The sequence below is a fragment of the Triturus cristatus genome, chromosome 4_2 (assembly GCF_964204655.1).
Source record: "Triturus cristatus chromosome 4_2, aTriCri1.1, whole genome shotgun sequence".
NCBI classification, from domain to species: Eukaryota; Metazoa; Chordata; class Amphibia; order Caudata; family Salamandridae; genus Triturus; species Triturus cristatus.
Window position 1 is genome coordinate 70,867,011 of NC_140586.1, and position 26,909 is coordinate 70,893,919.

The window sequence follows — 26,909 nt, forward strand, 5'->3', positions numbered from 1 at the left end:
AGTGGGCTGTGGTGATTGCAGTTTAGCAACCTGCCTCAAAGGCTAAGCATTCGCCTCCTCAGCAGCACATCTAGGTCAAATACCGTATGCTGTAGGAACTAAGCTTAAGCAAACACACCCATATACACTTAGACGTCAAAGCCACATGATGGGGAAAAGATGCCTTGAAATATACAAACCACTGAAGGTCGAGCCATAGACAACTGTACGCGCGAGCAGGACGAAACAAACTTAAATGTCCTCCCTGACCCCAATCCAGTCACACAATGTTCTACTCGGATCCATAGCGCATATCACCAGCCTCTATATAATGTAAGCCACCATTAACCAACACATTGGTCTGAGTGACCCTTGCCGGACACCATCCAATACCACTCACCCAGGGCATTAAGTGGGCCGGATCTCCCCGGTGCTGAGCACTGGCAGTTCTTAAAAGCAGGTGCCGGGACGGGTCCCTATTGGGCTCTCCATTTCTGCCCTCACCCTCAGGCTGGAGAAGAAAATCCTAAATCCCCAGCAGTACCAGTGCTCAAAGACTTTGATGTAACTTCAAAGAGACTCGTGTTAGTTCTTTCACAGTCTCATCGTTTTAGAACTGAAGCATTTTCAATATTATATACAACAAAGCCATAGTGGTTGCTTATTTATTATATGCAACTAACGACCATTGTCAAAGCTAATAGCCCTGCCTTGTTGTAGTTGTAATGTTACTTATTGTTTTATATTTCTAGATGCAATGACAGAAGCAGAAAAATACCAGTGGGCGGCACACTAAGCTCAGCACAGATTTTTAGTTTAGGTATTTTTAAGCCACGCCCTAAATTACATCGTCCACGCCCCATTGAGAGACCCCCCTGGTTTTTCATCCCACTTAAAGTCCTGCACTCGCCTCTAAACAAAACTAAACACAACACATCAATACAATCTCAACAGCCGCCTTTGACTCTGGTCAACAAGAACCTCTGAGCGGTAAAGGGCAGCCAGATTCTGAAAGCACTCGGGGACACATGCAGGTGACACAGCGTCCAACTACTGCGGCAAGTCGCCGCCGGCTTTAGGCACAGAAGCTGGGCACGCACGCGCGTGCACCGAGGGTACCATGGGCCCTAGAGGCGGCAGGAGCCATGGACCTCTGTAGGCCAGCTGAACCCGCCTGGCGCAAACTGGCTTGAGAAAACCGCCCATAAAATGGCGGGCTCTGTAGTGTACCTGGGCCACCGCCCACGTGCGCAGCATGTGGAATCAAGCCCTGCGGTGTCCTTGCACATCACATGCAGCAAGCCTCCCTCCCCCGCCCTTTCCTTCCTCCTGCGTCCGCCCTGCGCAGCGCACTGCAGAACCACAGTGATTAATGACCGCTGTAGTGCGACTGCAGCAGTGCGGGTGCACGGACCCGAGGGGCTGGCTTTAGAAGAGGTACAGGACGACCCTACGGTGCCCACGGCTGTCAGTGCACCGGGGTCCTGATCCGTAATCACCCCTGCTGCTCCAATGCCGACCGCCCCACCCAGCTCGATATTCCACCTTCTGCACTCCCGCCACTCCAGGGTCGGGGCCTGCAAACCTCCCCGGCAGGGAGTGCACCTTATTCCTGATTTGCGGCGCTCCCTGCCATTCCAGAATTGGGCCACACACACAAGGATCTGTCAATACACCTCAAGCCTGACTATCAGCACCGCTATTCCAGCCAACACTGGCTCCAGACATTCAGTTCTGTTGTTTACAACGTGTAATTGGAGGTGAAAAGGGTGCATGTTTGTAATGTTCTTTTCCGCTGTTTTCGTACATTCTTTTCCTTGGTCCAGCGTCGCCTTTCCCGGAATGCATCTGTGCTCTATATTTATTTTCCTGCACCCCCGGGGTCCCTGGAGTCCCCCCTCCCACTCCATCCTCCCGTTGCCATAGCAACTCGGGCATCATCCATCAGCCCTGGACCACATTTCAAGCTGGTTTCTGCGGTGGTGGCGGCTTTTTGGCCTATATCTCGAGAAGCGCCGACCCTTCTTTTTAGTCGAGAAATTGGACTACTGAAAAGGACGGCAGGGGGCGTCTGCACATCCCGAAATGCCGACTAATAATTCCCTCCCAGACCTCTGCCCTTATGGTCTTTTTTTAAGTTAATATAGTGTAGCATCAGACAAATTGTTTCTATAAATGTTTCTAGCAACTCCCCAATTTACGCGAATATCCCTGTTACGCGAAAAACACAGGTATAGCTATCACAGGTAGGGTAGTTCAAAACGCACAAAAATAAACTGCACAACTGATGCATAGCTTAAGAGTCTACTTATGAAACGAACTCGATTTTCTTACCCATATTGGAACCTGCGGCTTAGACACATACCTCTAACGTGGGGGCATTAATTACCCGATTAAGGTGCCATAAGAAGGTAAAGGTTGAAATCAATTTCTTCCACTCCTTTCCCGCAACAGGGACATTTCCCCACTGAGCTGAATTTCAAAGATTCGTGCCTGTGACCCGCGACAAAAGCAAAAGGAACAAATGATGGACGGAATGCTGAACAATGCAAACATTTATCCCCCAGCCACAAAGACAAGTCACTACCACAAGCGCATTACCGGGTTACTTTTATTATCTTGTATAGAGCCCAGGTAAAATGAGATGGGTTCTTGGTGCTGTTTATTCCGGAGCTTAATTTGTCATTGTTCCTTATTGGTAGTAGGAAAGAAAAATCGAAGTTTTCTGTTTTTCTTGAAATGGCAGAAATCAGCAACTTTCTCCAAAGAGGTTGGCAGGGCTTTCCATAGTACAGAGGCAAGAATCGAAGTAGGCCATCCACCCTTCCTGTTCCTAGGAAAGTTACGCACATGGAGCAGGACAACGGCGTGGATGGGAGGGCATGGTGACGATGGTACATTCCTAGCCCGCGCATAATGAATTTAGGCTGTCCAGGAAAAGGGCTGGTGTAACATACACATGGCTCTAAAGATACCCCTGGCTTCAGTAGGACAAGACAAAACAGAGATATGTTGAGATATCAAGCGAGAAGCAGGATTTTAAAACCATTTAAACGCAGGACAGAGCCCTCTTCTCTAGGCCAGATGTCCCGAATTGCTGTAATATAGGGCATTGGATGTCGGGCAAAGCAGAATTTTCGACAAATTTCGAAGTGGAAGATGTCTAAATTTTAGGAGCATGGGAGAACCAAGAGTTACATTTACACCCCAAATTGTCACAGTTTGAAGTTTCGCTCCAAATTAAGTAGTCCGAAAGTCTTCTTGTCCTCCTTCCGTTAGCACATCAATTCTATTACAATTTCTTTGTGCCGGAACCTTCCTTCGAAGCACCTACCTCACTCATGCAGTTACAAAATATCTCTGCTGTTGGCCGAAACCACCATCCATCCGGTTGATGACCGGGTGCAGTCTGCAAAAATATATTCAGCAGAAGGCTGGGTGTCCTAATAAGTCCAGGTAAGGGCTGAAACCAGTGGTAACTTTGAGTCGGTGTGGGCACCGACGCTTTTTTAACTGTATCATATTTCCCAAAAGAAAAAGATGGAAAAACAAACAGATCGGAGGGAGGGAAAGCCGCAAAACCACCACAAGGAGGTAAAGGAGGAATCTGCAAGAGTGAGAGAAAGGGGTAGGGAGCGTGTGGTAGTGGATCGTGAATTACACGCCATACCGCCATGAATCGTAAAAAGGCCATTTTATTAGAACAAGGTTGTAAAACAGTTAGTCAACCTCAAACAACATTAACAGTGTCAAACATCTTGATACAACCTCCCCTGCTTTACCCAACATATCTCACCTCTCATCAAGCTTTCATCCCAGTGCCCCACACCATGCCTCATTCTTTCCCCATTCAACCCTTCCATTCCCCTATCCCTCTCTCACTTCCCCGACCAAACATCCTCCAATGCAGCCTCCTTGTATGTATCCAAGGATCCTTCGCCTGTGTTCCCCTCATCCCTCCCACCGAGGGGCGGATATGCCCGCATCTGACCATCCATCCCGACGCCCCTACAACCCGTCCTATTATGGCATTCGCTATTGAAGCAAGAGTCCCTTCCACTCCCAAAAATGTGTGTGGTGGGTGGGTGCGCTTCTTCCTTCCTGCCCTACGCCTGGAGGTGCAAGGAGCCCGGAAAAGGCTGTCCGCGCCCTTCCTACCTTCTTATATACGTGCCCCTAACTTCTGCCCCTTCCCCTGACCCAACCTATCCCCGGTCCTGGCCTCTCTCACTTCACGAATTTCGGGGGGGGGGGGGGGGGTTGTCTGGCTGCGTCTGTCGCTCCCTTCGTGTCCCTTCATTGATGTCTACAAGCCTTGGTATGTAGCCCTGAGTGTTTGATCGCACGGCTGCCAGCTTCCGAGTAGAGCTTCGGGCACCTGCACTCTTTCTTTCATAAAATAAATTCCGTCTGAACCGAAATGTTAAATAAACTGCGCATTAATACCTCGGTTCGAGGGACCACGCAAGTCTTTTAAATATTTTTTTTATACTATCACAAAAGGGGGAGAGGTCTTTAATTAATACATAATTGAATGCATCAGAGAAAGGTCCCATTACTTCCAACACTATTAAACCTGATTACCAGCATCATGTGGCAGCAGGCTTCATAAAGAAGTCTGTAGAGTGGAAATTAACTCATTGAACTATTCTACCAACGTTATCACCTGTGATCTCCGGGATGCGCACAGATATCTGCAGCAGGCGCATTAACCCACTAAACAGTTCCGTAGCACTAAAGTTTGATCTGCAGTTCATTCGTTCAAATGCTGCTTTTAACCTCCAGATATAAAGCACCCGGCTCCCACCCTTCTCCCCCCAGGCTCCTGATAGACACAGTGACAGCTGACTGGTGTGTATAAACCGCGATCAATAACATGGATTTACGAGGGATGATCGCTCATCAGTGTCTTTGCCCTGCTGGAGGCCATGAAGCTCTTCCCTCTGTTCTTGACGCCATCCGAGATTTGTTGGCAAGAATGGGCAAGAGAAAAGGACTATGGGGGAGTGCAAGAGTCATCATGGGTGCCAGGAGGCCTCTTGCCACGTGTGACATCTTCACCCAGCATTGGCTTTTAGTCAAAAGAACTTTGCATCCCGTGACTGGTAAAACGGTGACTGGATGTACAATGCCACAGTGGAGCAAGATAAGAGTGGCCACCAAATCCAGTTAACCTCGGAGACCTCCTCAACTCAGAGGTCATAAAGTACCTGGTGTTTTTTAACTCTGGGTGAATGGGGCAGACACGCCTATACTCTCGATCGTTTAAGCCAAAATGGCTTTATGTTGACTGTCTCCCTCCTGAAATTGCCTCTGCTTCGATATAAGTCAATAGGGGAAATACATTCTCCCAATTATTATAATAATTTTTTTTAATCTTCCTCTTTCCTCTTCTGAAATGTTGGAATTTATGAATGGTCATCCCACACCCATAAGGTAAGCCTGAGATACATATAGCAATATTGACTACACGTTTTCTCAGTAATACTCACTAAATTATAATTATAAATAAATGCAAATTTCAGGTTGAACTGTGAACTGCTACAAGAATTACCCAGTGTACACCCTTAAACATTGGATGAATAAAATACACGCATCCCTGAAGAAGACACTGTTTTGCTTTGTTTAAGGAATGCAAATATCTATATGGAATTTTGTAAATATCAAAGAGAGAAACCCAGTGTCAACGCTCAAGTATTTACAGTACCCAATTGGAGATCTTGAAAGTGTCCTGCTTATTTATTTATTTACCTGACCTGCCTCCCCTAAGTGTAATAGGCAGTGCTTTAAATGGGTAGGTACCGAGTACCTGCACTTCTTTAATTTGACAGGGAGAGTACCTGCACTTCTCACTGCTGCTGCAATACATTTAATGGTAGAGTACCGACACTTTTCAGGAGAAAGCAGGTACTCTAAATAGTGAGTACCTGCACTTCTATAGTTCCATGTCAAGCACTGGTAATAGGATTTACCAAAAGGTCATAGGGAGAGTTCCAAGCTTCTAGAGCAGGAAGCGAAGAGGATCCCGCTCATTTGCTTGTCCTGCCTCTGCTTAGCATGTTAGGATCTACTAGCAGGCGAGAGGGCAGGAGTAAAACCACAGGAAGTGAACACAGCCCGCGAAGGGACCTGCCTTTCGCTTGTTCATTAGTGTGTGGGATTTGCTGACGGATGACGGCGAGGGCTCAAGCTACTGAAACAGAAAGTTACCAAAAAAAGCATTTACAATGCAATCGGTCTCGCCTTTGGGATCTTATATGTATATAGCTATGCAGCACATTAGCCTGGGTGCTGAAACATCTACTGTTCTTTAACATGGAGGGAAAATAAGCACCAAACTGCGTGACACGCCAGGTATGGGAACACCTGGAGAGAAATATTGCCTTCCAGCACGAAATGGTATTGTCCAAATCTCTGTTTTTATTATAAAATCAGGGCCTTTGGTGGTCATATCACTAAAAATACAAGTTTTGAAAAAAAATATTATTGTCAATGGGTGCTCAAGGAAGACAATTTCTATGGACTGGAACCTAGAGAATGCTAAAGTGATTCTGGTGTTTTACTGACCTCTGCTGGTCTTTTTCTATCAAGACAGTTAAATAGAGGCAATTGAACAGAAAAAAAGTCCCAAAGTGGAAGCAGACAAGTCCTAGGGCTGATCTCTAGAGCCCACAAAGTACATACACATAGAAGTATATAATAAGTATATACTAAAGAATATACAAGAGGTATAGAATGCTTGACCTAAAAAGGACCCAGGAGGCATCAGCTCTGTCCAACCTTTGCTTGCCCTCATATGATTTACTGGCAAGTGAGCAGGGGTGGTCATGTTCCAGGAAGAGAATAGATGAGGCATCCCGCTCATTTGCTTGTTCCACCTCTACTTCTTAGTGTGATTGGCTTACTTAGTGTGATCAGTGCCACACCAGGGTAGTAAGCGATATATCAATGCAATTGCAGTTTCAAAAAGAATTACTATCGGGTGACAGGGAAGGCGCCAGTCTACTAAGACAAGAAATAAAGGAGATTCGGGAGACACCGACTAACTGCGTCTGCTCAGTGCAATAGAGTGTTCTGGAAGGGCTGCCTCCTTGCCGGTTCCTTACTCAGAGACCAGGAAATGGGCCAGCTACTGCAAGGTGCCCATCTCATTTGCTTTTCCAGCACCTGCTTAGTGCAATAGCGTTTCTGACGGACCGGAAAGACCAGTGATTGCCTCTCCTTAATGTGATAGGCTGTACTCGCAGCCCCAAGGGAAGGGCCAGGCCAGTGGCATAACGCAAAATGATGGGGCCCCTCCAGCAGAATACGATGAGAGGCCCCGAATCTCCCATATCTCACAGATATCCATTGGTCTTGGGCTGAATGGGGTCCCTAGAAGGGGTTGGGGGTCCCCGAGGGCTGGGGGCCACTTGTGCACCTCAAGAGCCTGCGTTACGCCCCAGGCTTTAGAATAGGAAGTGACGTGGCATTGGGTGTGCTCAGAACGTTTACCTTTCCCACCTCTGTCCTACCTCACCTGCAGCATGTCAGAGCCTAGTGGCTCATGGAACATCCTGTCTCTACATTTACACATTGAAAAAGTTCATGATTTCCTGACCAGATCTGCTGAATACAAAAATAAAAAAAGCAGTTTATGATTTGCTGACCTTTTGATTTTCGTGCTCTCATGATTTATTTTAACCCTTAGGTTGGAAATGCTAAAGCCGGTACTGCATTGAGTGCTGTTCCTAGGGTGCCTCCACGAAGCGACTGATGTGCAAGCGCCACACCCTGAACCCAATTAGAGGAAGGACTACAGCCTCCTCCACTGGACGCTGGGCTCTTTGAATATTTAGGTGAGTGAGCCTTACCCAACGCCAGTGCAATCCTCCATGTTACTCTTTAATTTTCCATCCAGTCCAGCCAACCCCTGTCAGTTTTTCTCTCACAAATACTTTCTACATCCGTCCTCCTTCCTTCGGCCTCTTTGTTCCCTGTAACTGGCTCAGGTATTTCGAAGTAAGTCATTGTTTTTGTAACCATCGCTTAGGATGTCCTAGGCCTTCATTGCTCTTCCTGGGGAAAATATATTTCCAGATGTTACTCCTGGTAGGGGTATGCGAAGTTACAATGTTTTAGGCTTTCTCAAATTTGAATGAAGATCATCCCTTTTGAGACAATTTATGGCAAAAAAAAGTTCCTCTTGCATCGAATAATTGACTATGGCAGCCTTTGTGCATAGAGGCACTCTGTAAAAAGGTAAACCTGCAGAGAAGGGTCTGTATACATTTTATATCTTGGATAGATTCTGTTAGCTTGAAAAGTAGCGTCCAAAGAGCAGAAAAGTGAGCACTTACAAATAATGACGAAGCTTGGAAAACTTTGCCAGTGTACTAAAACCCATTCCATTCTCTGCTTCTGGAAATCACCCAAGCTCATATAGTGACTTACAGGTCTACTGGCTTTTTCATTTTACAGATGCAGCTTTTTACCCTGTGTGTGTTGCCTTTTGGAATCTGAAAGTTGAGTTGCTCTCCAAACCAGGACCACTGGAATTATGTGATTCTGTTTTCTGTATAGTTATGGGTTTACCGGATTTTCCATATAAATTGCTTCCAGTTGCATAATATGCACTGATCGTTAATTTTTTATGTTTTAACTCAAACGTATGAATAGTTGCTTTAAAAACTGCCCCCCCCCCATGATGCCGGAGTAGCAGACCCTTTTCAGTTGCTGATTGTGTTGTATTGCATTATTTATATAGCGCTTACTACCCCTATGTGGGATGCTGAAGCTATTGCCTACATGAGTAGCATTCTACACCGTGAAGGATATGCGGCTGGAAGAATTCTCTCTTTGTTTCGTACCTATGTGGAAAGGGTTTCCATGTTATGCATGATGATCACTGAAGTGCGGTTATCATGTTATGTCTTACGTAGCAGTGTGTTGGATGATGACGTGTGAGAGACGTGCAGTTTTATGGTTTTCAGTATGGGGGTAGCTTTGACCAGCTCTGCAGGTCCCTTTATGATATTTTATATGATATAATCTGCTTTACTGGTTAATGCACTGGGTTGTCCAATCTACGATTTTGTGTATAGTTGTAATCCAGGGGCGGCTTCTCCACTAGGGCGGAGGAGCGTCGCCCCACTGCTTCTCACAGTGCGAGAAGCAGAAACATAAAATGGTAATTACTACTATTTTATGTTTCTGCTTCTTGCACTGCGAGAAAGCAGAACAGAAGGGTTTGGTTGCAGGTGGGCGGAACTGGTCTGCGGAGTGGTGTGCCCATCCCTGCTCGCACATGACCGCCCAAACCAGTTATGCGCACTCTGGCCTTTCTCCATGCAGGCTGCAATGCAGCCTACATGGAGAAAATGCCCTCCCCGTAAGCCCTGGCTGGGCGCCGTCCCCACCAATCACAACGCTGCCATTGCAGCGTTGTGATTGGCTTAGGGCAGGCGAGAGAGGTTGCCTGCTTCCTGTTCCTGACAGGGGAGCAGGAGCAGGCGCCGTGCAGGACTGGCGCTGAGAAAACGCGGGACCAGGCCGGTGGACAGGTACATTTTTTCTTTATTATTAACCCTCCTCCCCGCGCGATCCCCCCCACCCACGATGAATGCCAGCCGCAACTGTTGTAATCCAGAGCTGGCACGTGTACATGTAACTATGCACATTTGTGCCAGCGGAATAAAATGGGTTCTATTTTCTTTCGTTATTTATCAATCCAAGATGGCAGATGGCCCTTGGATCCGTAAATAAAAACAATTACTTTTTTTTTCCACCACAAAATCACTTTCTCAATGCTGATTTACCAGACAGCAAACTGCATATACCAGGATCTACAAAACAAAAAACAAAAAAACTCTATGGTGCCTGGGCCGGTGGAGGAGGGCTGAGGGAAGCAATGGGTGAGCTGGAGAGGAAGAGATGCGGAAGCAACACCAAATACCCCCTCAGGTGGGTGTTTGGAATTGGCATCAGCACAGGAAGGAGAGAGCTAAAAAAGCACTAGCACTTTCTTAGAGTGCTGAAAGAATAATTAAAAAGAAGTTCCATAAATGGGAGCATTTTAAGGCTATAAGTAAGACAATCAAAAGGATGCTAAAGAGACTCGGCTCCAGGGGAGGGACAAGCATAGCAAGAGAAGGTGAGCCATCGAATAAGAAGCAAGCCAATTAGAGTGACAAAGGTGACCAATGGTAAGCGAAGGGCTGTAGTATTCAGGTCTTAAACTGATAACGAGGTGAAACCTTTGCTCAGTCGTGTTAAAATGACAAAGTAGAAAAAATAATATTGCCACAGTTGTCTTGCATCATGCCACCTAATTTTTCTTCTCTTGGCTCACAGTTTATTCAACTGTGCCTCACAGTTTGGCTCACCTTTAACATTATTCCGGTTGCCCTGCTCGTATTTTATGTTGCTTTCTTTACCCACACCTGTGAATTTAGCTGGCCCTCTTGAACCTCTTCTCATGCGGCACCACACTGCTACAGTGTATGCCTCAGTACAAGCTGGAATTTTCCATAGGTGGACTTCCGGATTGGCTCCTAGGCTCCATATCTGGTCTCCAGTGGCCCTTCGAACAAAAAAATGAAACATCCCAGATGCCCCCAGTGCGCCCCATATCTGCTCAGGAGGGTAGAAGGGCAAAGAACAGAATGCATGCCCGTTGAATCGTTGGCCTCTCTGCTGAGAGTGACACAAAAACAAAAGACTAGTCTGCTCGCACAGTGTGTGCTGCGTTAACAGTGGCGACGAAAGCCTGCGCAGGCCCGGGTTGCCCGGCTGCCGCCTCCCCAACACCCAGAGGGATATGAAAGAAAAATGCAATTTGAAAAATTGCCTGGCCTGATGGTGGAAGGCGTAGTCATGTCAGGGGTAGAAGTGGCAGGCTTCACGGGGGCTCGTAATTAGATGGCGAAGTGGAGGCAGCAAGCCCCTCCCCCAGCATCCATCCCTGGGGACTGAGTCCCATCTGCATTTACGTCTGTATTGCCGGGCACGGCCTGAGCGAGTTTGTGTTTTAAGTGCCTGGGAGGAGGGGTTTCTCTGTCGCCCTATCCCTAGGGCCTGAGCCCGGCTTGTGCTGTAGGGTACAGCCATGGACCCGCGTCTCAGCTGGCTGCGTGGGGCTGCTCTGAGGAGGTCGCGGCCTAGCTCTGCCCCTTCCCTGAGTGACTGCTCCTGTAGCCTTCGGGACAGGGGCCCTGTAATTAGCTCAGTGCAGAGCAGATGGAGCGCACAATGCGCCCTCAGATCACAGCCCCACCTGCTGTTGCGGGATCCTCGACCACAAAAGATCTTGCTTCTCTCTCACCGCGCACCCCCCCACATGCACATCATCATTTTCATTCTTTCTGACTCTCTCCCCCCGTCCATATTCGGCCTATCGCGTCATTCCTCTTGGCCCCGCTCTTCAATGTCTCACTTTCACTTCCCATCCCCCAATCTTTCTTCTATCCGTCTGTCCCTTTCCAAATCTGTCGCTTTATCAAGTTCTGCCTAATTTCCGGCTATCTCTGCCTTTCTATTTGTCTACCTGCCTCTTTATCATTGTATTTTTTTTGTTTACTTCTACGGCTCTATCTTTTGATTCCTATACGTTTCTATTTTTTGGAATATCTTCTTTTGCTCTCTGTTTATCTGCCTTAGTCCTTCATACTTAACTCCATCTTTCTATCAATCTATTTCTGTCCAGCTTCTCACTCATATTTATACACAACACCAATATCTCTCTCTCTCTATATATATATATATATATACATCATGTGACCAAGGCCTGTGACGGGCTGAAACGCGTAATGGCAGCGGTGGTGTCTACTATATTTAATAAATAATTAATTTTCACCGCACCTTGGGTTTGCTTCGGTTTCTTGAAGGAGAGATCTTCAGTTCACGAAACAGAGTTTTGTTGTATATATATATATATATATATATATATATATATATATATATATATATTCACTGAAAAAACCATAGGTTTCACACACGTTATAGTTAGGAATTAGCATTTAAAAAACCTTGCAAATTCACTTAAAAAACCATAGGTTTCACACATGTTAGTTAGCTGGACATTTCCCTCGTAAAAAACCAATGAAATTCCCCCGTTATAGTTACTGTAGGCAACTATAACTCACGCGACCGCAATCCTCTGCTGATGACGTCAGATATTACATCACTGTATTTATTCACTTATTTACCCATTTTTCTTTCCTTTAACCTTTAGCTATACATATTTAATAAATATTTATTTTACAGAAAGACACATATGTTATCAGTGATGTAATATCTGACGTCATCAGCAGTGGATTGCGGTCGCGTGAGTTATAGTTCCCTTTACTAACTATAACGGGGGAATTTCATTGGTTTTTTTTTTACGAGGGAAATGTCCAGCTAACTATAACATGTGTGAAACCTATGGTTTTTTAAGTGAATTTGCAAGGTTTTTTAAATGCTAATTCCTAACTATAACGTGTGTGAAACCTATGGTTTTTTCAGTGAATTTGTACGTTTTTTTAAATGCTAAGTTATGTATTTATTATTTAATTTATTTTTTGTAAGGTTTTTCACCGTGCCCACGTTACGCCGTTCGCGTAATTTTCACGTTTCTACCGTGCGCGCACGGTAAGCGCACTCCGCGATTTTTCGTAAAAATATTAAAAACATTTATGGCCCTTGGGGGTCCTTTGGGGACCCCCTGACAATGGCTAGGGGGTCAGGAACTGTCCACCCTGCCCCCTTTTCATGTTCTCCACCTTTATTTTTCACCTCACTCGGACTGCGAGAGACAAAATGGCGGCCGACATTTCCTGGTTTCGACCGATTCGAATGTTTACTAAGATCTAACAACCAATCAGAATTGCGCTCGTGCACGGCAGGGTGCGCTTACCGTACGCGCACGGTGCGCGCCTATAGATATATATATGCTTTTAAATGCTATTTTCTCAGAAAATACTGAACCGCCAGTAGATAATATATATCTCTCTATATATATATATATATGTGTGTGTGTGTGGCGCATTTGTATTTTTCTCTCTTAGTTTTTCTTCCTATTTCTACTCTTTCTATCTTTCTGCGCAGCTTCTTCTCTGTCGCTGTTTGCTCCTTTTCTCCTCACCGTTTCACAGTCTCTTTATCCCTGCCTCTTTCACTCGCTGTTTTGCTCCCCCTTGGTCAAACTTTCTATCTTTCTCTCTAGCTCTGTATGCCCATCACTCTTACACTTTTACTACCTTTATCTTTTTACCCTGTTCTCCTTCTATCTCTCTTTCTCACACCTTTTTCTCAACGTTTGTCTTTTTTCTCCATATCTAGTTAGTTGGAGGAAGAACTATTTGTTTTCTGGGTTGATGTTTCCTCTTCTACTGACACAAGGTGCGTCATATTAGGCCTGTGCTAGCTGTAGAATGGCAGTCAGAGCTTAGTTCACTGATAGAGGTTTTCAGGCATCAGATACAGTATTACCAGGGTCACTTGAATTATGTGGTTTGTCCCCGCAGGATTTTTCTTATAAATATGGATTTCCCGCACTTGCTTTCATATCGTTAGAACCCTCAGAAAGTTCTTTGACCTCCTTCCCCTTCCAGCAAGGAAAGCGGTAGCGGTTGCACGCATAACATCCAGGCTGGACTACTGTAACAGCCTGCATGCAGGAGCAAATAAATCTGTACTCCACCGACTACAGATGGTCCAGCACGCAACCGCCCGTCTAGTCCTGGGCTGGCCTAGAAAGTCTTCGGCCTCGGCAGCCCTTACTATTCTCCACTGGTTACCAATACATAAGCGTATCCTCTGCAAAATCCTGGTCATCACTTTCAGAGCCTTTCACTCGCGAGGACCCAGGTACTTGTTGAACAGCTTCAGGCGCTATCATCCTGCCCGCAGCCTAAGGTCCTCTAATCAAAATCTCCTAGTGATCCCTAAATTCAGGCTCTCCGGCAAGGGCGGGAAATCCCTCGCTGTAATCGGCTCCAGGGCATGGAATAAATTGCCACCGCAGCTTCGGCAAATTTCATCAGAAAAACTCTTCAGGAAAGCCCTGAAGACTTGGGTCTTCTCCCTTACAGACACTGCATACAAAGCCTTAGTATAATATGCACAGTATCCTTCGAACAACAGCAGTAGCCAACATGTTCCATCTATGTTGACATCTAGCGCCAAGATGCTCCCTGGAGTGATAGCTGCGCTATATAAATGTACCTTCCATTCCATTCCATTCGCCACTTAATTCATCATCTGCATAATTGGCATATTTTAACAAAAAATAGTTTGTAGCTCAATCGGATTAATAGTTACTAAAAACGTAGCGACACATGTTCCCACACAGTGATAGGCCCTTCTTAAAGGTGGGCTGGTCATGTTTCACTTGTTTATTATTGTGTTTGGTTGGTAAACTGGTGTTAATGATGTAAAATCTTTGGTCAGACAGTGTTACCATATGTAAAAAGTACAACATTATAAATAATATTTTCACAAGATTTGCCACTTTATGCCTTTTCTTGCTGCATAAGTCTGTCCGCCTCTTCCCCATAATTCTAGTGGCCCCGAGTATAACATTAATTCTCAAACCAATAACTATATTTATTTGTTTTGTAATGCACTGTCTTATGACAAAAGGCCACTGTCTAGTAAACGGTATATACTCTTTGTGTAAATAATACATTCTTAATACACACCAGTTAAACCGGTGAACTCCAGTGAAAACTAGAGCCCAGCAGACCCTGAGATGCAAATGGTATGATCTCAAAAATGTTCATTACATATGTCTGTTAAAAGCACAAAATATACACTAATACACTTCATACATTGGTCTAAACTCTGAAAGTTGGTCTTTTTAATCAGGATGCCAAAAATTAAACCAACGGTTATATTATACTGAGTCCATGCCAAATGTTCATTAAAACTTTTTATGCGCTTTCAATATTTATCTGCGTAGTCATTCGTCCACCTCTTATTGTTGTAGTAATTCTTTGAGCAATATAGATCACAGCCTTTGGGTGGCAAAAGTTGCTAAAATGCAGAAGATGTTGCCAGAAAAAAAACCTGTGCATGCATTTTTTAGTCATGCGCATTCTTACTTAATCCTGGATTATTGTGTATACATACTAAATGTAATTTATGTTTTCCTTACACTACTTTATCATTTTCGGCACCTGATTCAAGCGGAACATGGCTTTAGGAACTTTAAAACTGAATGTGTGTCACAATTGTATACGATATACTAGCAGTGTTCACTGCATGACTTTAGGTAGTATTGCTAATGCATTGTACATTGTGGTCATATCTTGCATGCTGTTAGTATACAAGGGCATGCCACACATGTAGTTTTCCTTCCAAAGACTCTCAAACATCATACACGTAAAGCCTGTAAGTCTTACAAGAGTTGCATACGTTACACTTAGAAAACATTACTCAGTTTTTCCTACCACTCCCTTAAAAGGCGACTTTCAAACATGCTACAGATTCCTTCAACTTAGCATCTGGAGATATGGACAATTTGCCTTCCAGAAGAAAGGAACAATCGGTAGCAAAATAGGTGGAGCTCCGCCAGCTTCATATTGGACTCCCTTATAGGCAAAATAGTGTCTAGGAATGTTGCATCCATACTCAGTAATAGAAGATCTAGAAGACAATAGGCTCAGTAGACACACCTAAATCTCGGGCATGAGCCTAAGGAAGTAATTAACAAATCTTCAAAGCACACTTTTAAAGAAGCATCATTCTCGTCCAATAATAACTCAACCTATAATCATCTTTTTTCTTTGCTAAGAGTCGAACATCTGTCTAACATAAAGGAACAGCGTTTCATAATAAAGCATAGAGACTCCAGAAATCGAGGCATGGTCTTTAGAAATGCGGTCACAAAATTCCCAATGAGGACAAGCTGTCAAGAACTGCCTTGCACATGGATGTAAGTTTCTGAGTCGGCTGTCAGTATCCAGGAAGAAACTTCTGAAGGGAGTCTAGTTACGATATTCACAACACAAATGATGTTATGTGTCTTCAAATTGCCTTCACTCTTCAAGAAGCCAACATCTCTTTCCGGGGCAAGATAGAATAACCACCCTATATATGAAAGAGCTTTATGTATCAACCATTCGTCCCAGGAGCAAGCTGGTTCCCTGTTTCAATACATGAAATATCATCCGCAGTAATACTAGAGTTTATTGCAAGAGATAAACATATGAGTATTCTCCCTTTGTTATCAATTTCAACCTTCCCAGTTTATGTCTGAAATGATAATGTCCCAGTACTATGGATACAGTCTAATAATAGAGGACACCAAAATGGACACAGTGCAGCCTCCACAAACAGCTTCCAGGGACTGAGGCACAATGGCTCATGTAATTAAAAGGCACCTCCATGAACACATCTCATAAAATTACCAGGGGATATTCTAAGGCATCGAAACCAGTTGCTATGGTTTATTTCCAGAAAACAAATCTTTTCTTCAGTGCGAACTGGTGCAGCTTCCAAGAGCCCGGGCTTCTCCAAATTATACATTTTCCAAAGGCTTCAAATAAATTCTCCCTCAATGCTCATCCCTCCCTTTGTGAATAAAGCGAAGGAACCCCCTCTGACAGCATGTGACAATCACTCCAGAAAATGAAGTACAAATTTGCAGTTCATGCAATGAGAGACTGAGGGGATCCATGTTCGTCTCATTGAATTGGGGAGATTGCAGAAATAGTTCCTACAAATCCCAAATACATTTTCAGGTTGACGGGAGCAATCTTCAAGCAGGTGATACGGTAGTCCTGTTGCGCAAACAAAACCACCCCTTAGATTTAGTTAATAGCTTGACTTCTGCAGTACAGTATCCTTTCACGCTTGAACACCTCATTTGGAATAACGATGGAAATTTATTGTGGTCTCATTTAAAATTTCTTTCCAGCAGAGAGCTTGTATGTCATAACATACTTGGTAGAACATTGTGGGATGAATATTTGTCAGTTGCTCCTGGATTGAGAAAAGTTAGTTTCATCTTGATGAGGTGGTTCCTATGTAGAGGAAACCGATTTTTAAAGAGAATTTTGAATCATCTTTAGTTGTACAAGAGAATGCAACACATGGTGACAAGTAGCTGGAGTGAGAGGCCGGCCGACTTCAAGATTATGCCAACCTGTCAAGGAGTAGGCAGAAACCTCTGATGGCCCAGTACTGTAATCGGTAACTGGGTTAACGAAGAGGCGACCATTCTAGTGGAGGGGGACGGTGACCAGTCTCCATTTTGAACTGTATATATCAACAGAGTTCCAGGTGTATTGGAGCCCTGTTGCATCTCGTGAGGAGTGACTTTTAAAATCAGCAGACCAGCTTTTGCTTTCACCTTGCGCCTCAAGGATCACATTGGACTAGGTCCACACGCCCTTCCTGAATTCTGATTTCATTTTTTAGGTAGGCGAAATCTCTGCCAGACTTCCATGGCATAGCCTTAGTGGTGCAATCGTGCACATGACATGTTGTTGGCCATCATGGTAGTTCTTAATGAATGTCAAAGGGGGATGCTATTGTTAACGGAGCTGAGTGACTTGATATAAACAGCAGCCAACAACAGTAAAACGGAGTTCTTATAACAAACAACTGCTGTCATAAGTCTCCGTGAAGGCTTATGTACTTGAAGAGCTGTACACTGGTAATAGGGTTCAAATGGTATTGTGATTTGAGGAACCTTACTCTGCTGGTACATATGAGGAGACTGAAGTATTTAAGAGTATACATTTATGTTTTGAGATTCTGGAGGTGGATGGTAGGAACAAGTTTCCAGAATTTAGTCTTCCTTGAAGGAGATGACAATTGTGTTAGCTTTTTTTATTGACTTTTTGTTGGTTTGTTGTTTTACGTTGCAAGCTAGTTATGCACATACAGTGGTGGCACCCATCACGTCACAGACAATTCATTTGTTTTCTGAAGCAGAGTAATCTCTTCTGCAATGGAAGATTAATTGGTTCTTATTTAATTGCTATTATAGTCTAGAACAGTGGTTCTTAATCTTTTGACTTCTGTGCACCCCCACTTAAATATTAATTGAGTGAAGGGACTCCTACTGAATTATTATTGGAATTGTAACCATTATTGGAATCCTCCCACCCCCATTGAATCATTGCTGGACGCCAGGGGCTCTGGCCTGAGCAATTTTGATGATTTCAACTGCAAAAAATAAACAAAAATACATGCACAAGCATTCATCGATCAAATACACAAAGGATTACATATTTTATTTAAGTAATAAACAAATAGTAAAAATCACAATTTTAATTTTAGTGGGAAGGTTTATAGAACATTTAAATTTTCAGTCTTACATTTTGCTTCCTTATTTATTTACACTTAAATAATCTATTAATATTATCCAATTTTACCTGGAAGGATAACGACCTGTCTAAGGAAGTTGCCCAGAAATGCCTCTCGACTGTCTTCAAATGACTTGCACGTGCTTAACTGAAGTGCAGCGAGGACAAGTCGTAGGTCCTGTATGGATCTTTCCCTCCCTCTTTTAGAGAGACCCTATGGCCTTCAGAATACTCTCGGCCCAACTCAGTGGGCAATCCAGCGAAGAACTTGGGGGTCTGGTTAGGTAAGGACCTCAGCTGTCAAGTTGAAGTGTTGAAGATGTGGGAATCCTCAGTGGCGTAGCAAGGTCAGGTGGTACCCGGTGCAGAAAAGCTCTTGTCACCCCCGGCTTGACAAAATGGCAAAAATGTGTTTAAAACACAAATTTTTGTCACCCCCCCTCAATGATTTCTTGTCACCCCGGGCTTCACAACATTTTCAAAAATATGTGTTTAAAACACATATTTTTGCCATTTTGTCACCCCCCTCAGTGATGACACCCGGGGCGAACCGCACCCCCCGCACCCCCCTTCCTACGGCACTGGGAATCCTGCCCACATATCTCCTGGGAATTGCAATACTTTCATTCTTATAAAATCTTGACTCATTACCTATTACCATACTATCATACCAACAATGCATACTTATTGCTCTTTTCACGAGTTTTAGCATAATGCACCTTCTTTTATTTGTTTTCTTATTCTGTGCAGGGGGGAGGTGATTGCTATCTGTGTACCATTTGCTTTCTAGCAGACTGCTGGTGTGTCATTGTACACAGTAGAATGTTGTGGAATTAATGTTTGTCATTTGCTCCTGGGTTTAGAAACCTTTAATTGCATTTTGCTGATCTTGTTCCTAAGGAGATGAAGCCCGTTTTTAAAGAGAAGTTTGAATCATCTTTATTGGTGCATGATAACACAACACAATCATGGAAAACATTGTCGGGGTGTTCAGGTCTGAACTCCAGTACGACCAGGAGAATTTCTCTGCACGTGGGAGCAAAGTTCTGATCAATTCCAACTATAACAATATATATCCAATTTCCCAACCTGTGAACAGATATGCGGGAGTTCAAGATAACCTCCCTATCGACCGGTGAAAATAAATATTACAATTCCCAAAGGATGCAAGTTATGCAGGAGTTCAGGAACACTACCCTTGAGATATAGTGAGAATCTATGTAGTGAGAAACCTTCACTATACAGATCTGGAAAGGAAAATAAATGTTCAAATCCTCAAACATACAATGAGTACCAGGAAGCCAGAAGCATCTTTCTAGGGCTATACCAATAATTTCCCACTATTATTCTCTATTTGAATTCCCCAGCATGTCCAATAAGCTCTAGAAATTCACAAAGGCATTTATGGATAAACTGTAAATCCCACATTTTTGGAGAATGCAGTCTTACCTCTACAGAGCAGGGGACTGGTTTTCAGATACAGTAACATTCCAGCTTTTGTAATTATCAGTATCCTGTTGTACAGTAGGCCCTCAAGCATTACAGAACCCCTCCCATGAAGTCTCCATGCATGAGTCGATAATCTCTCTATTCCCTAGAAGGCTTTTAAGCATTGGTGGGACTTTACTGTAGTCTAAGTAATGCAGTTCTTGGGAACAATATTTTCCTTGAAGAAAGGACAGCAGCCACAGTTATTTGTGACCTGTTCCCAAGCAATTATTTAGTGTACTTTAAACTGTCAAGTTACAGATTTCTCTGCTCTTTGTTGTCTCTCTACGCCAGATCACTTGTAAAAATAGGGGAGGGAATAGGAATAGGGTTAGCATCCATTTTGCCTTTTCTTTAGTCAAGGCTGAACCATTCAATGGCCATTATTAATATTCCCACTGGAATTATAATTAAGAGCTTATTAATGATCAATGTGCTGTAAGTGAAACTGAAAATATTCGTATTTCCCCATGAATAACAGTATGATGTATCCCTGCAAAGGCCTGAGCAATACAAATAGCTCTTATTAAAGTTTTTGTGCATTAATCCAGCAGTCTTGGCCAATAGAATTTTTGGACTTTCCCTGCCTGTCGTTTTATTGGACCTGCGCAGAATGCTGGTGCCCAGGGACGTCTGCCAAGCATGTGTAATCTAAACAGGGTGCACCGTCCTCTTCATATTTTCTCAACCTGCTTCCCAACAGTCTTATGGAGCGAACAATTGAAATGAGGGAATTAGTGGAGGATGGTAAATAGCATCCACATTCTAACGACCCATTACATCCAGTCTTACAATCAAACTGTGTGGATTGTTAAAAATCTTAACCGTTGTGAAGGAGTTGTTGTGTCGATTGCCTGAATGTTGACCCAGCACCGAAGTGGAAAAGTACTTTTCAAATGGCGTCTCTTACTTGGTGGTTTTGTTTATCAATCCAACAGGGCTGAAAATCCTTTTGGGTGACATCACCAGCTAACACTCATATGTAGAGTAATGTTGAGTACCAAGTTGTAAGTAGGGCTATAACCTGAGGATCAAAGTTTTGTGACCTCAGAAAAAGCTCCCAACATTCATAGATTTATATTAAGTGATGGATAAAAAAAGTGTCATCTAATCTACCTCTTTTAACACCTTCTAGAAGCCTTCATAGAACTCAGGCTTTGCTCTGGTTATCCCAATCACATACCCACATGTAGGGCTGTTAAATGGTTTGTGTGCAGGCATAGTTGAAATGCAAAGAGGGACATTTTGATACACGGAAGGAAGGGAAAAAGGTTGAAAAAGAAGACAGACAATGTGGTGTGCAGAGAGAGCGTGGAATAATTTGAAAACAAATGCAGATTTAGTGAGCACTTTAGACAGAAGGAGATTGAGAAGGAATATATAGAAATACAAAAGAGAGTAAAGGATACTGATCATGAAAAAACAAATGCAACATAAATGATATTAACCAACATTTGACCTGCTTCTAAATATTCCCATTTTTTTTGTAGATAAGGGTACGGTGCACAGGGAATTTAAATGTCATGCCCAGGATCTTTTAACTTAAACAAGTGGGGAAGTCCAGATTGGAACCCTGGCCTCCTGCCTCCTCAGTTGGTATCTCACCCCCTAGACCACATCCCAGACGAAGAGAAAGTTACAGTAAGGGAGTCGCTGGAGAGCAAACCAGGAAGGGGGTTGAGGGATGCTGTGAGGCCACCTCTTACCTTGATGGTCTTGGTCTGCAGTTTAAGTCCATTTAGGGTGTTGATCGCTTTGTCTGCATCATTGGGGTCCACGTAGTTGACAAACCCATATCCTAAGCTCTGGCCTGACGGGAGGAAATTAAAAAAATCCCGTAAAAGAAATGCCCAAACGCAAACCCCCTCCTCACCATGCCTTTCTATAATCAAAATGGGAGTGTGTGTAATAGGTACCTTGGCCGTGAACCTATCCTGACTCTGCACAAGAACAGCGCCTCCTACAGATCTCATACACCTAAGAGGACAAACTCCCTCCGTTACACCAGATCTCTAAACATCTTGTGTGAAGAAGAGTTGGTGACACCATTTTAACTATTTAAGTAGCAATTAATGTTCTCTCAGCCCCTGCTCCATTACCACCTTTCTAGGTATTTAAGGTTTGTGAGACTCTAGGCATTACCTTATCTAGTTCTTAACATGATGCAACTACTCAAAATACGTAAATACCATAATGTGCACGATATGAGTGATGCAATAGATAACATTTAGGATTGTGGTAAAGAATTTAAATGAGGCCAGCGTATCTTTTGCCTTTACTGTATGTAACACTGTATTGTTTAGGTGCCATTAGGAATCTTCACCTCGCAAGTGTAGTAAAAAAATATAATAGGACTGATCACTCTGATTTAAGAGAAATAGAAAATATTCTTGTTGTTTCCCCTTGACTGACAGTGTGGTTTGTCCCTGTGAAAGCCCTTGTGTAAGACCACCTATCAGTTTGTCCAGTGCTCCTCAGAAAATCTTAGGTGGTAATGTACTTCCTGCTTTCTAATTTGGCTTCTTGGGAGATCTTTTAAATTGCTTGTGAGCTTTCCTTCCTCAGCCTGCTTAGTTATCCATCCAAGACAGTTGTTACCCATTCTGAAAGCCCTGGTCAGCAACTCATTTTAGATCGGCAGGAATGCACCACTAAAGTGAAGACTACTCTACATCAAATAAAGGGAGATGACAGCGAGCCCAGAATTTGTGTACAACGTTCAACCCCACAGTATGGAAAAACATCTCTTTGGCACTAAATGTCATTTCCGTTCTTGTGACATAACCATCAGTAGTCTTTTGTGCTGTTCTGTGCGTGGGTGCTTTCCCCTTGCATGGGGAATAGCTTCAGATTTTGCTGTCTCGCTTTCTCTAGGGAGTAGTAGTTGTGTTCGATTTGTTAATTTGATCAGCAAACTGGGATTTTCTTTCAAGATTTGGTGCTACAAAGCATTTTGAAACTAAAACAGCAGCTAGCTAGAAAATCCCTTTAGTGGGATACTACTAGAATACGCTTTGATTTTCAGTGTAAAAATAGGGAATTCGAGGCTACTTAAAATCTGCTTCTGGAATCGAGTTATCTTAGGTTGCTCCAGAATTACACCTGGTCATGCATGTAAATGAAGTGTTATATATTTTACTCCTGAAAACTGTTGTAGGCCATTAGCCTTCTTAACAAGAAAAGTGTTTTGCTTTCAGTTTCAAATATTATAAGAATTTCAATTATGTATTGAAATAAGTCCTATAGTAGCTGTCAACCATGCACCTGGCAGCCGCTTTAAAATAGGCACCACGCGTTATCTATTGGAGGAATCGACAGCTAAGCAGCAGACAACCCTGCTTTACTCTCCACGGCTTCCCCTGGAGTGGTGGGGTGGTTTCCGTTAGACCGTGCGTAGGCAGTTGTGGCAGCCTTACGTGAGCTCGGGATACAGACTATGGATGATTTTTTTTACAGTAATATTCTTTGCGACTGGGCACAGGTTAGTGCACAGAACGATACGCATTCTGCGCTAGCGCAGTTTAATTACTACTGGGTGCGACCTGAGATGACTAGCCTACTGGATGACACTCTGGTGGAGCCAATGGAGGTGCCCGCCCTTACCTATCTCATAAAAGTGTTGATGGCAACACGAGCTGTAACAACGTTGTATGCTTTTTCACAGGGAGTCAGCCAACCTGGAACCCCTAGGGCATGCAGAAAATGGCAAAGTGTTCTGGGCTCTGATATTACCGAAAAACAATGGGGTTACTGCTGTTCTGTAATAATCAATATTGTGTTGATGGCTGTCATCGCCTTGTCCATTTTAAATATCTCAATTGCGTATATCATACTCCGGTCCCGTTATACAGGTATGGTCTGTGAGAAGACTCACGATGCCCACTTAGAGGACAGAGGATGCAGGCTTTGATCGTATAGCATGGTAGCCTGAACTCGGCTGGTGGCCCTGCTAGGTTATGGTCAGGATGCTCTGTGGACCAGTCGACGGTTGGTAGCACTGGGCCTTTTGTTGGTGCAACGTAGGATCCCAATGTGGTGGATAAGGGGACCTCTCCCAACAGTGACAGAACAGCATACTGATATAACACATTGCAATACACAACCAGATGCCTATCACGATCTTACGCCTCTCTGCAGTCTCCCTAGGGATATATGGGGCCCATACCAGGAATATTTGACTCCCCTGCGGTATGAAGCAGAGACCGAGGAAGACCTGCGGGGCGATGGAAATATTTTACTCCGTTTTCGATGCGTGTGGCTCAAGTTGAAGTGCACGGGGGTGATGTAGAGATGGATGACATCCCTATTTTTTTGTGTTGATTACCCTTGGGTGCATGATTGTTGACAAAATGCTCTTTTGGGAGATCGTGTCCAATTCACATATATTGTGAAATATTGCTGACAGCCTAGTCTGTTTATATCCTTTTTTTACTTTCTCAATGTCACTACGCTAACCTGCTCAGCGTCTCAGCTATGCCTGACATGTATCTGAAATGTTAGTATGTTTAAACACTTTACCTAGTAAGTGCCGAAAGAGCACTTTTTCTAATGCCAAATTGTTAATCTTTGCAAAATAAAAATAACGTTTTTTTTTTAAAAAAAACAAGCACCTGGCAGTGCTGTTTTTTTCAAGGAATCTACCCAGGTGGAATGGAATGAATTCATTTGAACACCCTCTCTCTTGTAGATGTGGTGGGGTAACACACTCAGAAATATACCCTTGATGGAAGGCAAATATATTGCAAAATTCTGCTCTAGACTCATGCAGTGCGTCTTTCACATTTTGGTGGGTGGCTTCACTTGTTATTGATTGCCATCCCGTGGTGACTCCAGTTGAATGAACAACAATCAGTGAAATGTATTTTTTGTGCTTCTATTCGTTCACATGCCCTACTGAAAACACTGAACCCACAAACACTGCTCATGCTGCCTCTTGCTGCCACCCTCCTCAGATAATGTCACCAGTGCACCATCCAGGAAGTAATTTTGTCTCTCTTGGGTGGAAGGAGTTATAGACTCCTAGGCCTTGCAGGAGGTCCTTGTGGGTACAGCCAAACACTGCTGCAGCAGAGACACCCAGTGACCTAGTACATTTGCGTGAAATGCAGTTGTGAAACCCATAGAATAGACCTAGATCGACACTAGTTGAAATCATAAAGGGAATAGGCAGTCTTTGATGTACCTGTGATACCATGTGGCCAGGCCCGAGATGGCATCATCTGATGCCGTGCAAAGACAGACCAAAGTGCAGCAGTGACAACTGGCGTTTAGTAACAGTATGCTGCTTCTGAAGGGAGCAAAAAGACTCTTGTGCAGCAGTGATACCCAACCAATTCAGTGTGACACTGACTGAAGGCCTATAGCGAACAGACACAACTGTAGTAGAGACGCCTGTGGTCAAGGTACGACATAGTTTAAAGCTGTAGAAGCAAGCAGACTCTAGTGAAGCAACGAATTCCAGAGGCCAGTATGAGTACGGCATTGGCTGAAAAGGAGTATGATCTTCAGTTTCTCATTGGATGCTTTTTCCACTATTATTGTATTATATGCAACCAGAAAACTCTTGGTGTGTCATATTCTATGCAACCTTTGGTTTAAGGGCCGTAGATTTGGGAGTCATTTTGGCAGCCTGAAGACTACTATCAAAACGTAGATATGAGTAAAGGAGCAAAGAGGGATTTTCACTGATAATTGATAAGTACTGAGTAGTTGATTCTCTCATACCCGGAGTGACTGTAGCTCTGCATGGGCTCCTGACTCCTCCCATTCTGTCTCCAGTTATTACTTCTCAGCTTTTTTCTCTTACCCTTCCCATTGTGCCCACCCACATTCTCCTTTTGGACTACCCTCCTTAAAACAAGCCCCACCCCCCCATCACCCACCAACACCAAGAAAAAGAGATAAATGTAAGTTTCAAGTACCTTTTTCCGTACCTGTGATTTTATCCCGCACCAGTTTGCAGGACTCAATCTCACCAATGCTGCCAAAGAGGCTCTTGAATTCCTCTTGGGTCATGTTCTGGGGCAGGTAGTTGACGATAAGGTTGGTCTTGCTGTCGTCTGTCGGGCAGTTGTTGCTCATGGTGGGGCCGTTTGGGATAACCGTGCTTGCTGGGCCGCCGTTGGACACTTGGGTTTCCATTGTGCTAATTATCTGCTGAGAGAAGAAGGGGAACATGCCAGTTGTAACTCTTAAAGGCCGCAGTGTACTCCAGGAGACTATTCAGATTGACACGGGTGTTAAATGCATGATCATTTTAATTACTATATGTTCACATGATTCCTGAGAATGCAATGTCAATAAATTAAGCATTTTAGATAACTAGAGATTTTTTGGTAATGTTTGATGTATCAACAGAGATGATCAAACATAGAGATTGCTACGGGAATTTATCAGCTTTGGATATTCACCATCATTATCAGCTTAGTGGATATTTATCATCTGAAGTGATAGCTCTAGAATTTACCAAGTTTAACCCCTTCAGTGCCCGCCCCTTTCCCCGCCCTGTGCCGGCCGTTGCATTAGCTGGCGGGGTCTATGACGAGCTGGACTCGTCATGGGCACAGCGCTACCGCGGCCCATGACGAGTCCAGCTCGTCATGGGCACTGAAGAGGTTAAGGAAATATACAGAGTTAAGCTAATTTGCTAATCAAAAGAGATTAGGAAACTCAGATACATCACTGGTATTTTTCAAAATGACAGCCATCCACCGAAATTGCCAACCTTACTACAGTTAGATACTTCCACAAAGAGTATCAATTTTGGAAGTACTTTAAAAGCTTTACCATTGTTATAAACCTTTACCAGCATTACATATTCAGTAGCTCTATTTACCAACATCACAGGCATATATATAGAAAACAGCAACCTTGCTGGATTTATCTTGAAGAATAGCAGCACCGTGTCTGCAGAAACTACATACCATACAATGTCATTCCAGTTGTATAGTTATCTAGGGGATTAAGCATTTTGAACACATGTATCAAGATTACCAATCTTGGATCTCTGTATAGAAGGATGTATTCAAATTCGAATTGCATACAGAGATATCCGTCAATCAAAATATCTAAAAGATTTTATCACTGTTAGAAACCCTTCAGAGGTTCCCAATTATGTAGACTTCAAGGTTTTTGCTAGAAGATCCCATCAGTGGGGCAGACAGAATG

General features: G+C 43.7%; 1 protein-coding gene and 1 long non-coding RNA gene across 12 annotated transcripts in view; one reads left to right on the forward strand and one right to left on the reverse strand.

Annotated features, from left to right (window-relative positions):
- ELAVL3 (ELAV like RNA binding protein 3) overlaps positions 1-26,909 on the reverse strand; it is a 135,087-nt gene that overhangs the window by 40,045 nt on the left and 68,133 nt on the right. For 6 of the 11 annotated variants that reach the window (XM_085600560.1, XM_085600558.1, XM_085600556.1 and 3 more), the window contains exons 2-3: positions 25,664-25,898; positions 21,449-21,552 (exon numbers count right to left, since the gene is read on the reverse strand). In XM_085600560.1, the coding sequence (XP_085456686.1) occupies positions 21,449-21,552; positions 25,664-25,898 (339 nt within the window). The remainder of the gene's footprint in view (positions 1-21,448; positions 21,553-25,663; positions 25,899-26,909) is intronic. The other 5 variants (XM_085600566.1, XM_085600564.1, XM_085600562.1 and 2 more) reach the window with 2 other exon arrangements.
- Positions 1-26,909, forward strand: part of LOC146833004 (uncharacterized) — a 243,392-nt gene that overhangs the window by 18,661 nt on the left and 197,822 nt on the right. The window contains exon 2 of the long non-coding RNA XR_014960480.1: positions 7,670-7,817. This is a non-coding gene — a long non-coding RNA (uncharacterized LOC146833004). The remainder of the gene's footprint in view (positions 1-7,669; positions 7,818-26,909) is intronic.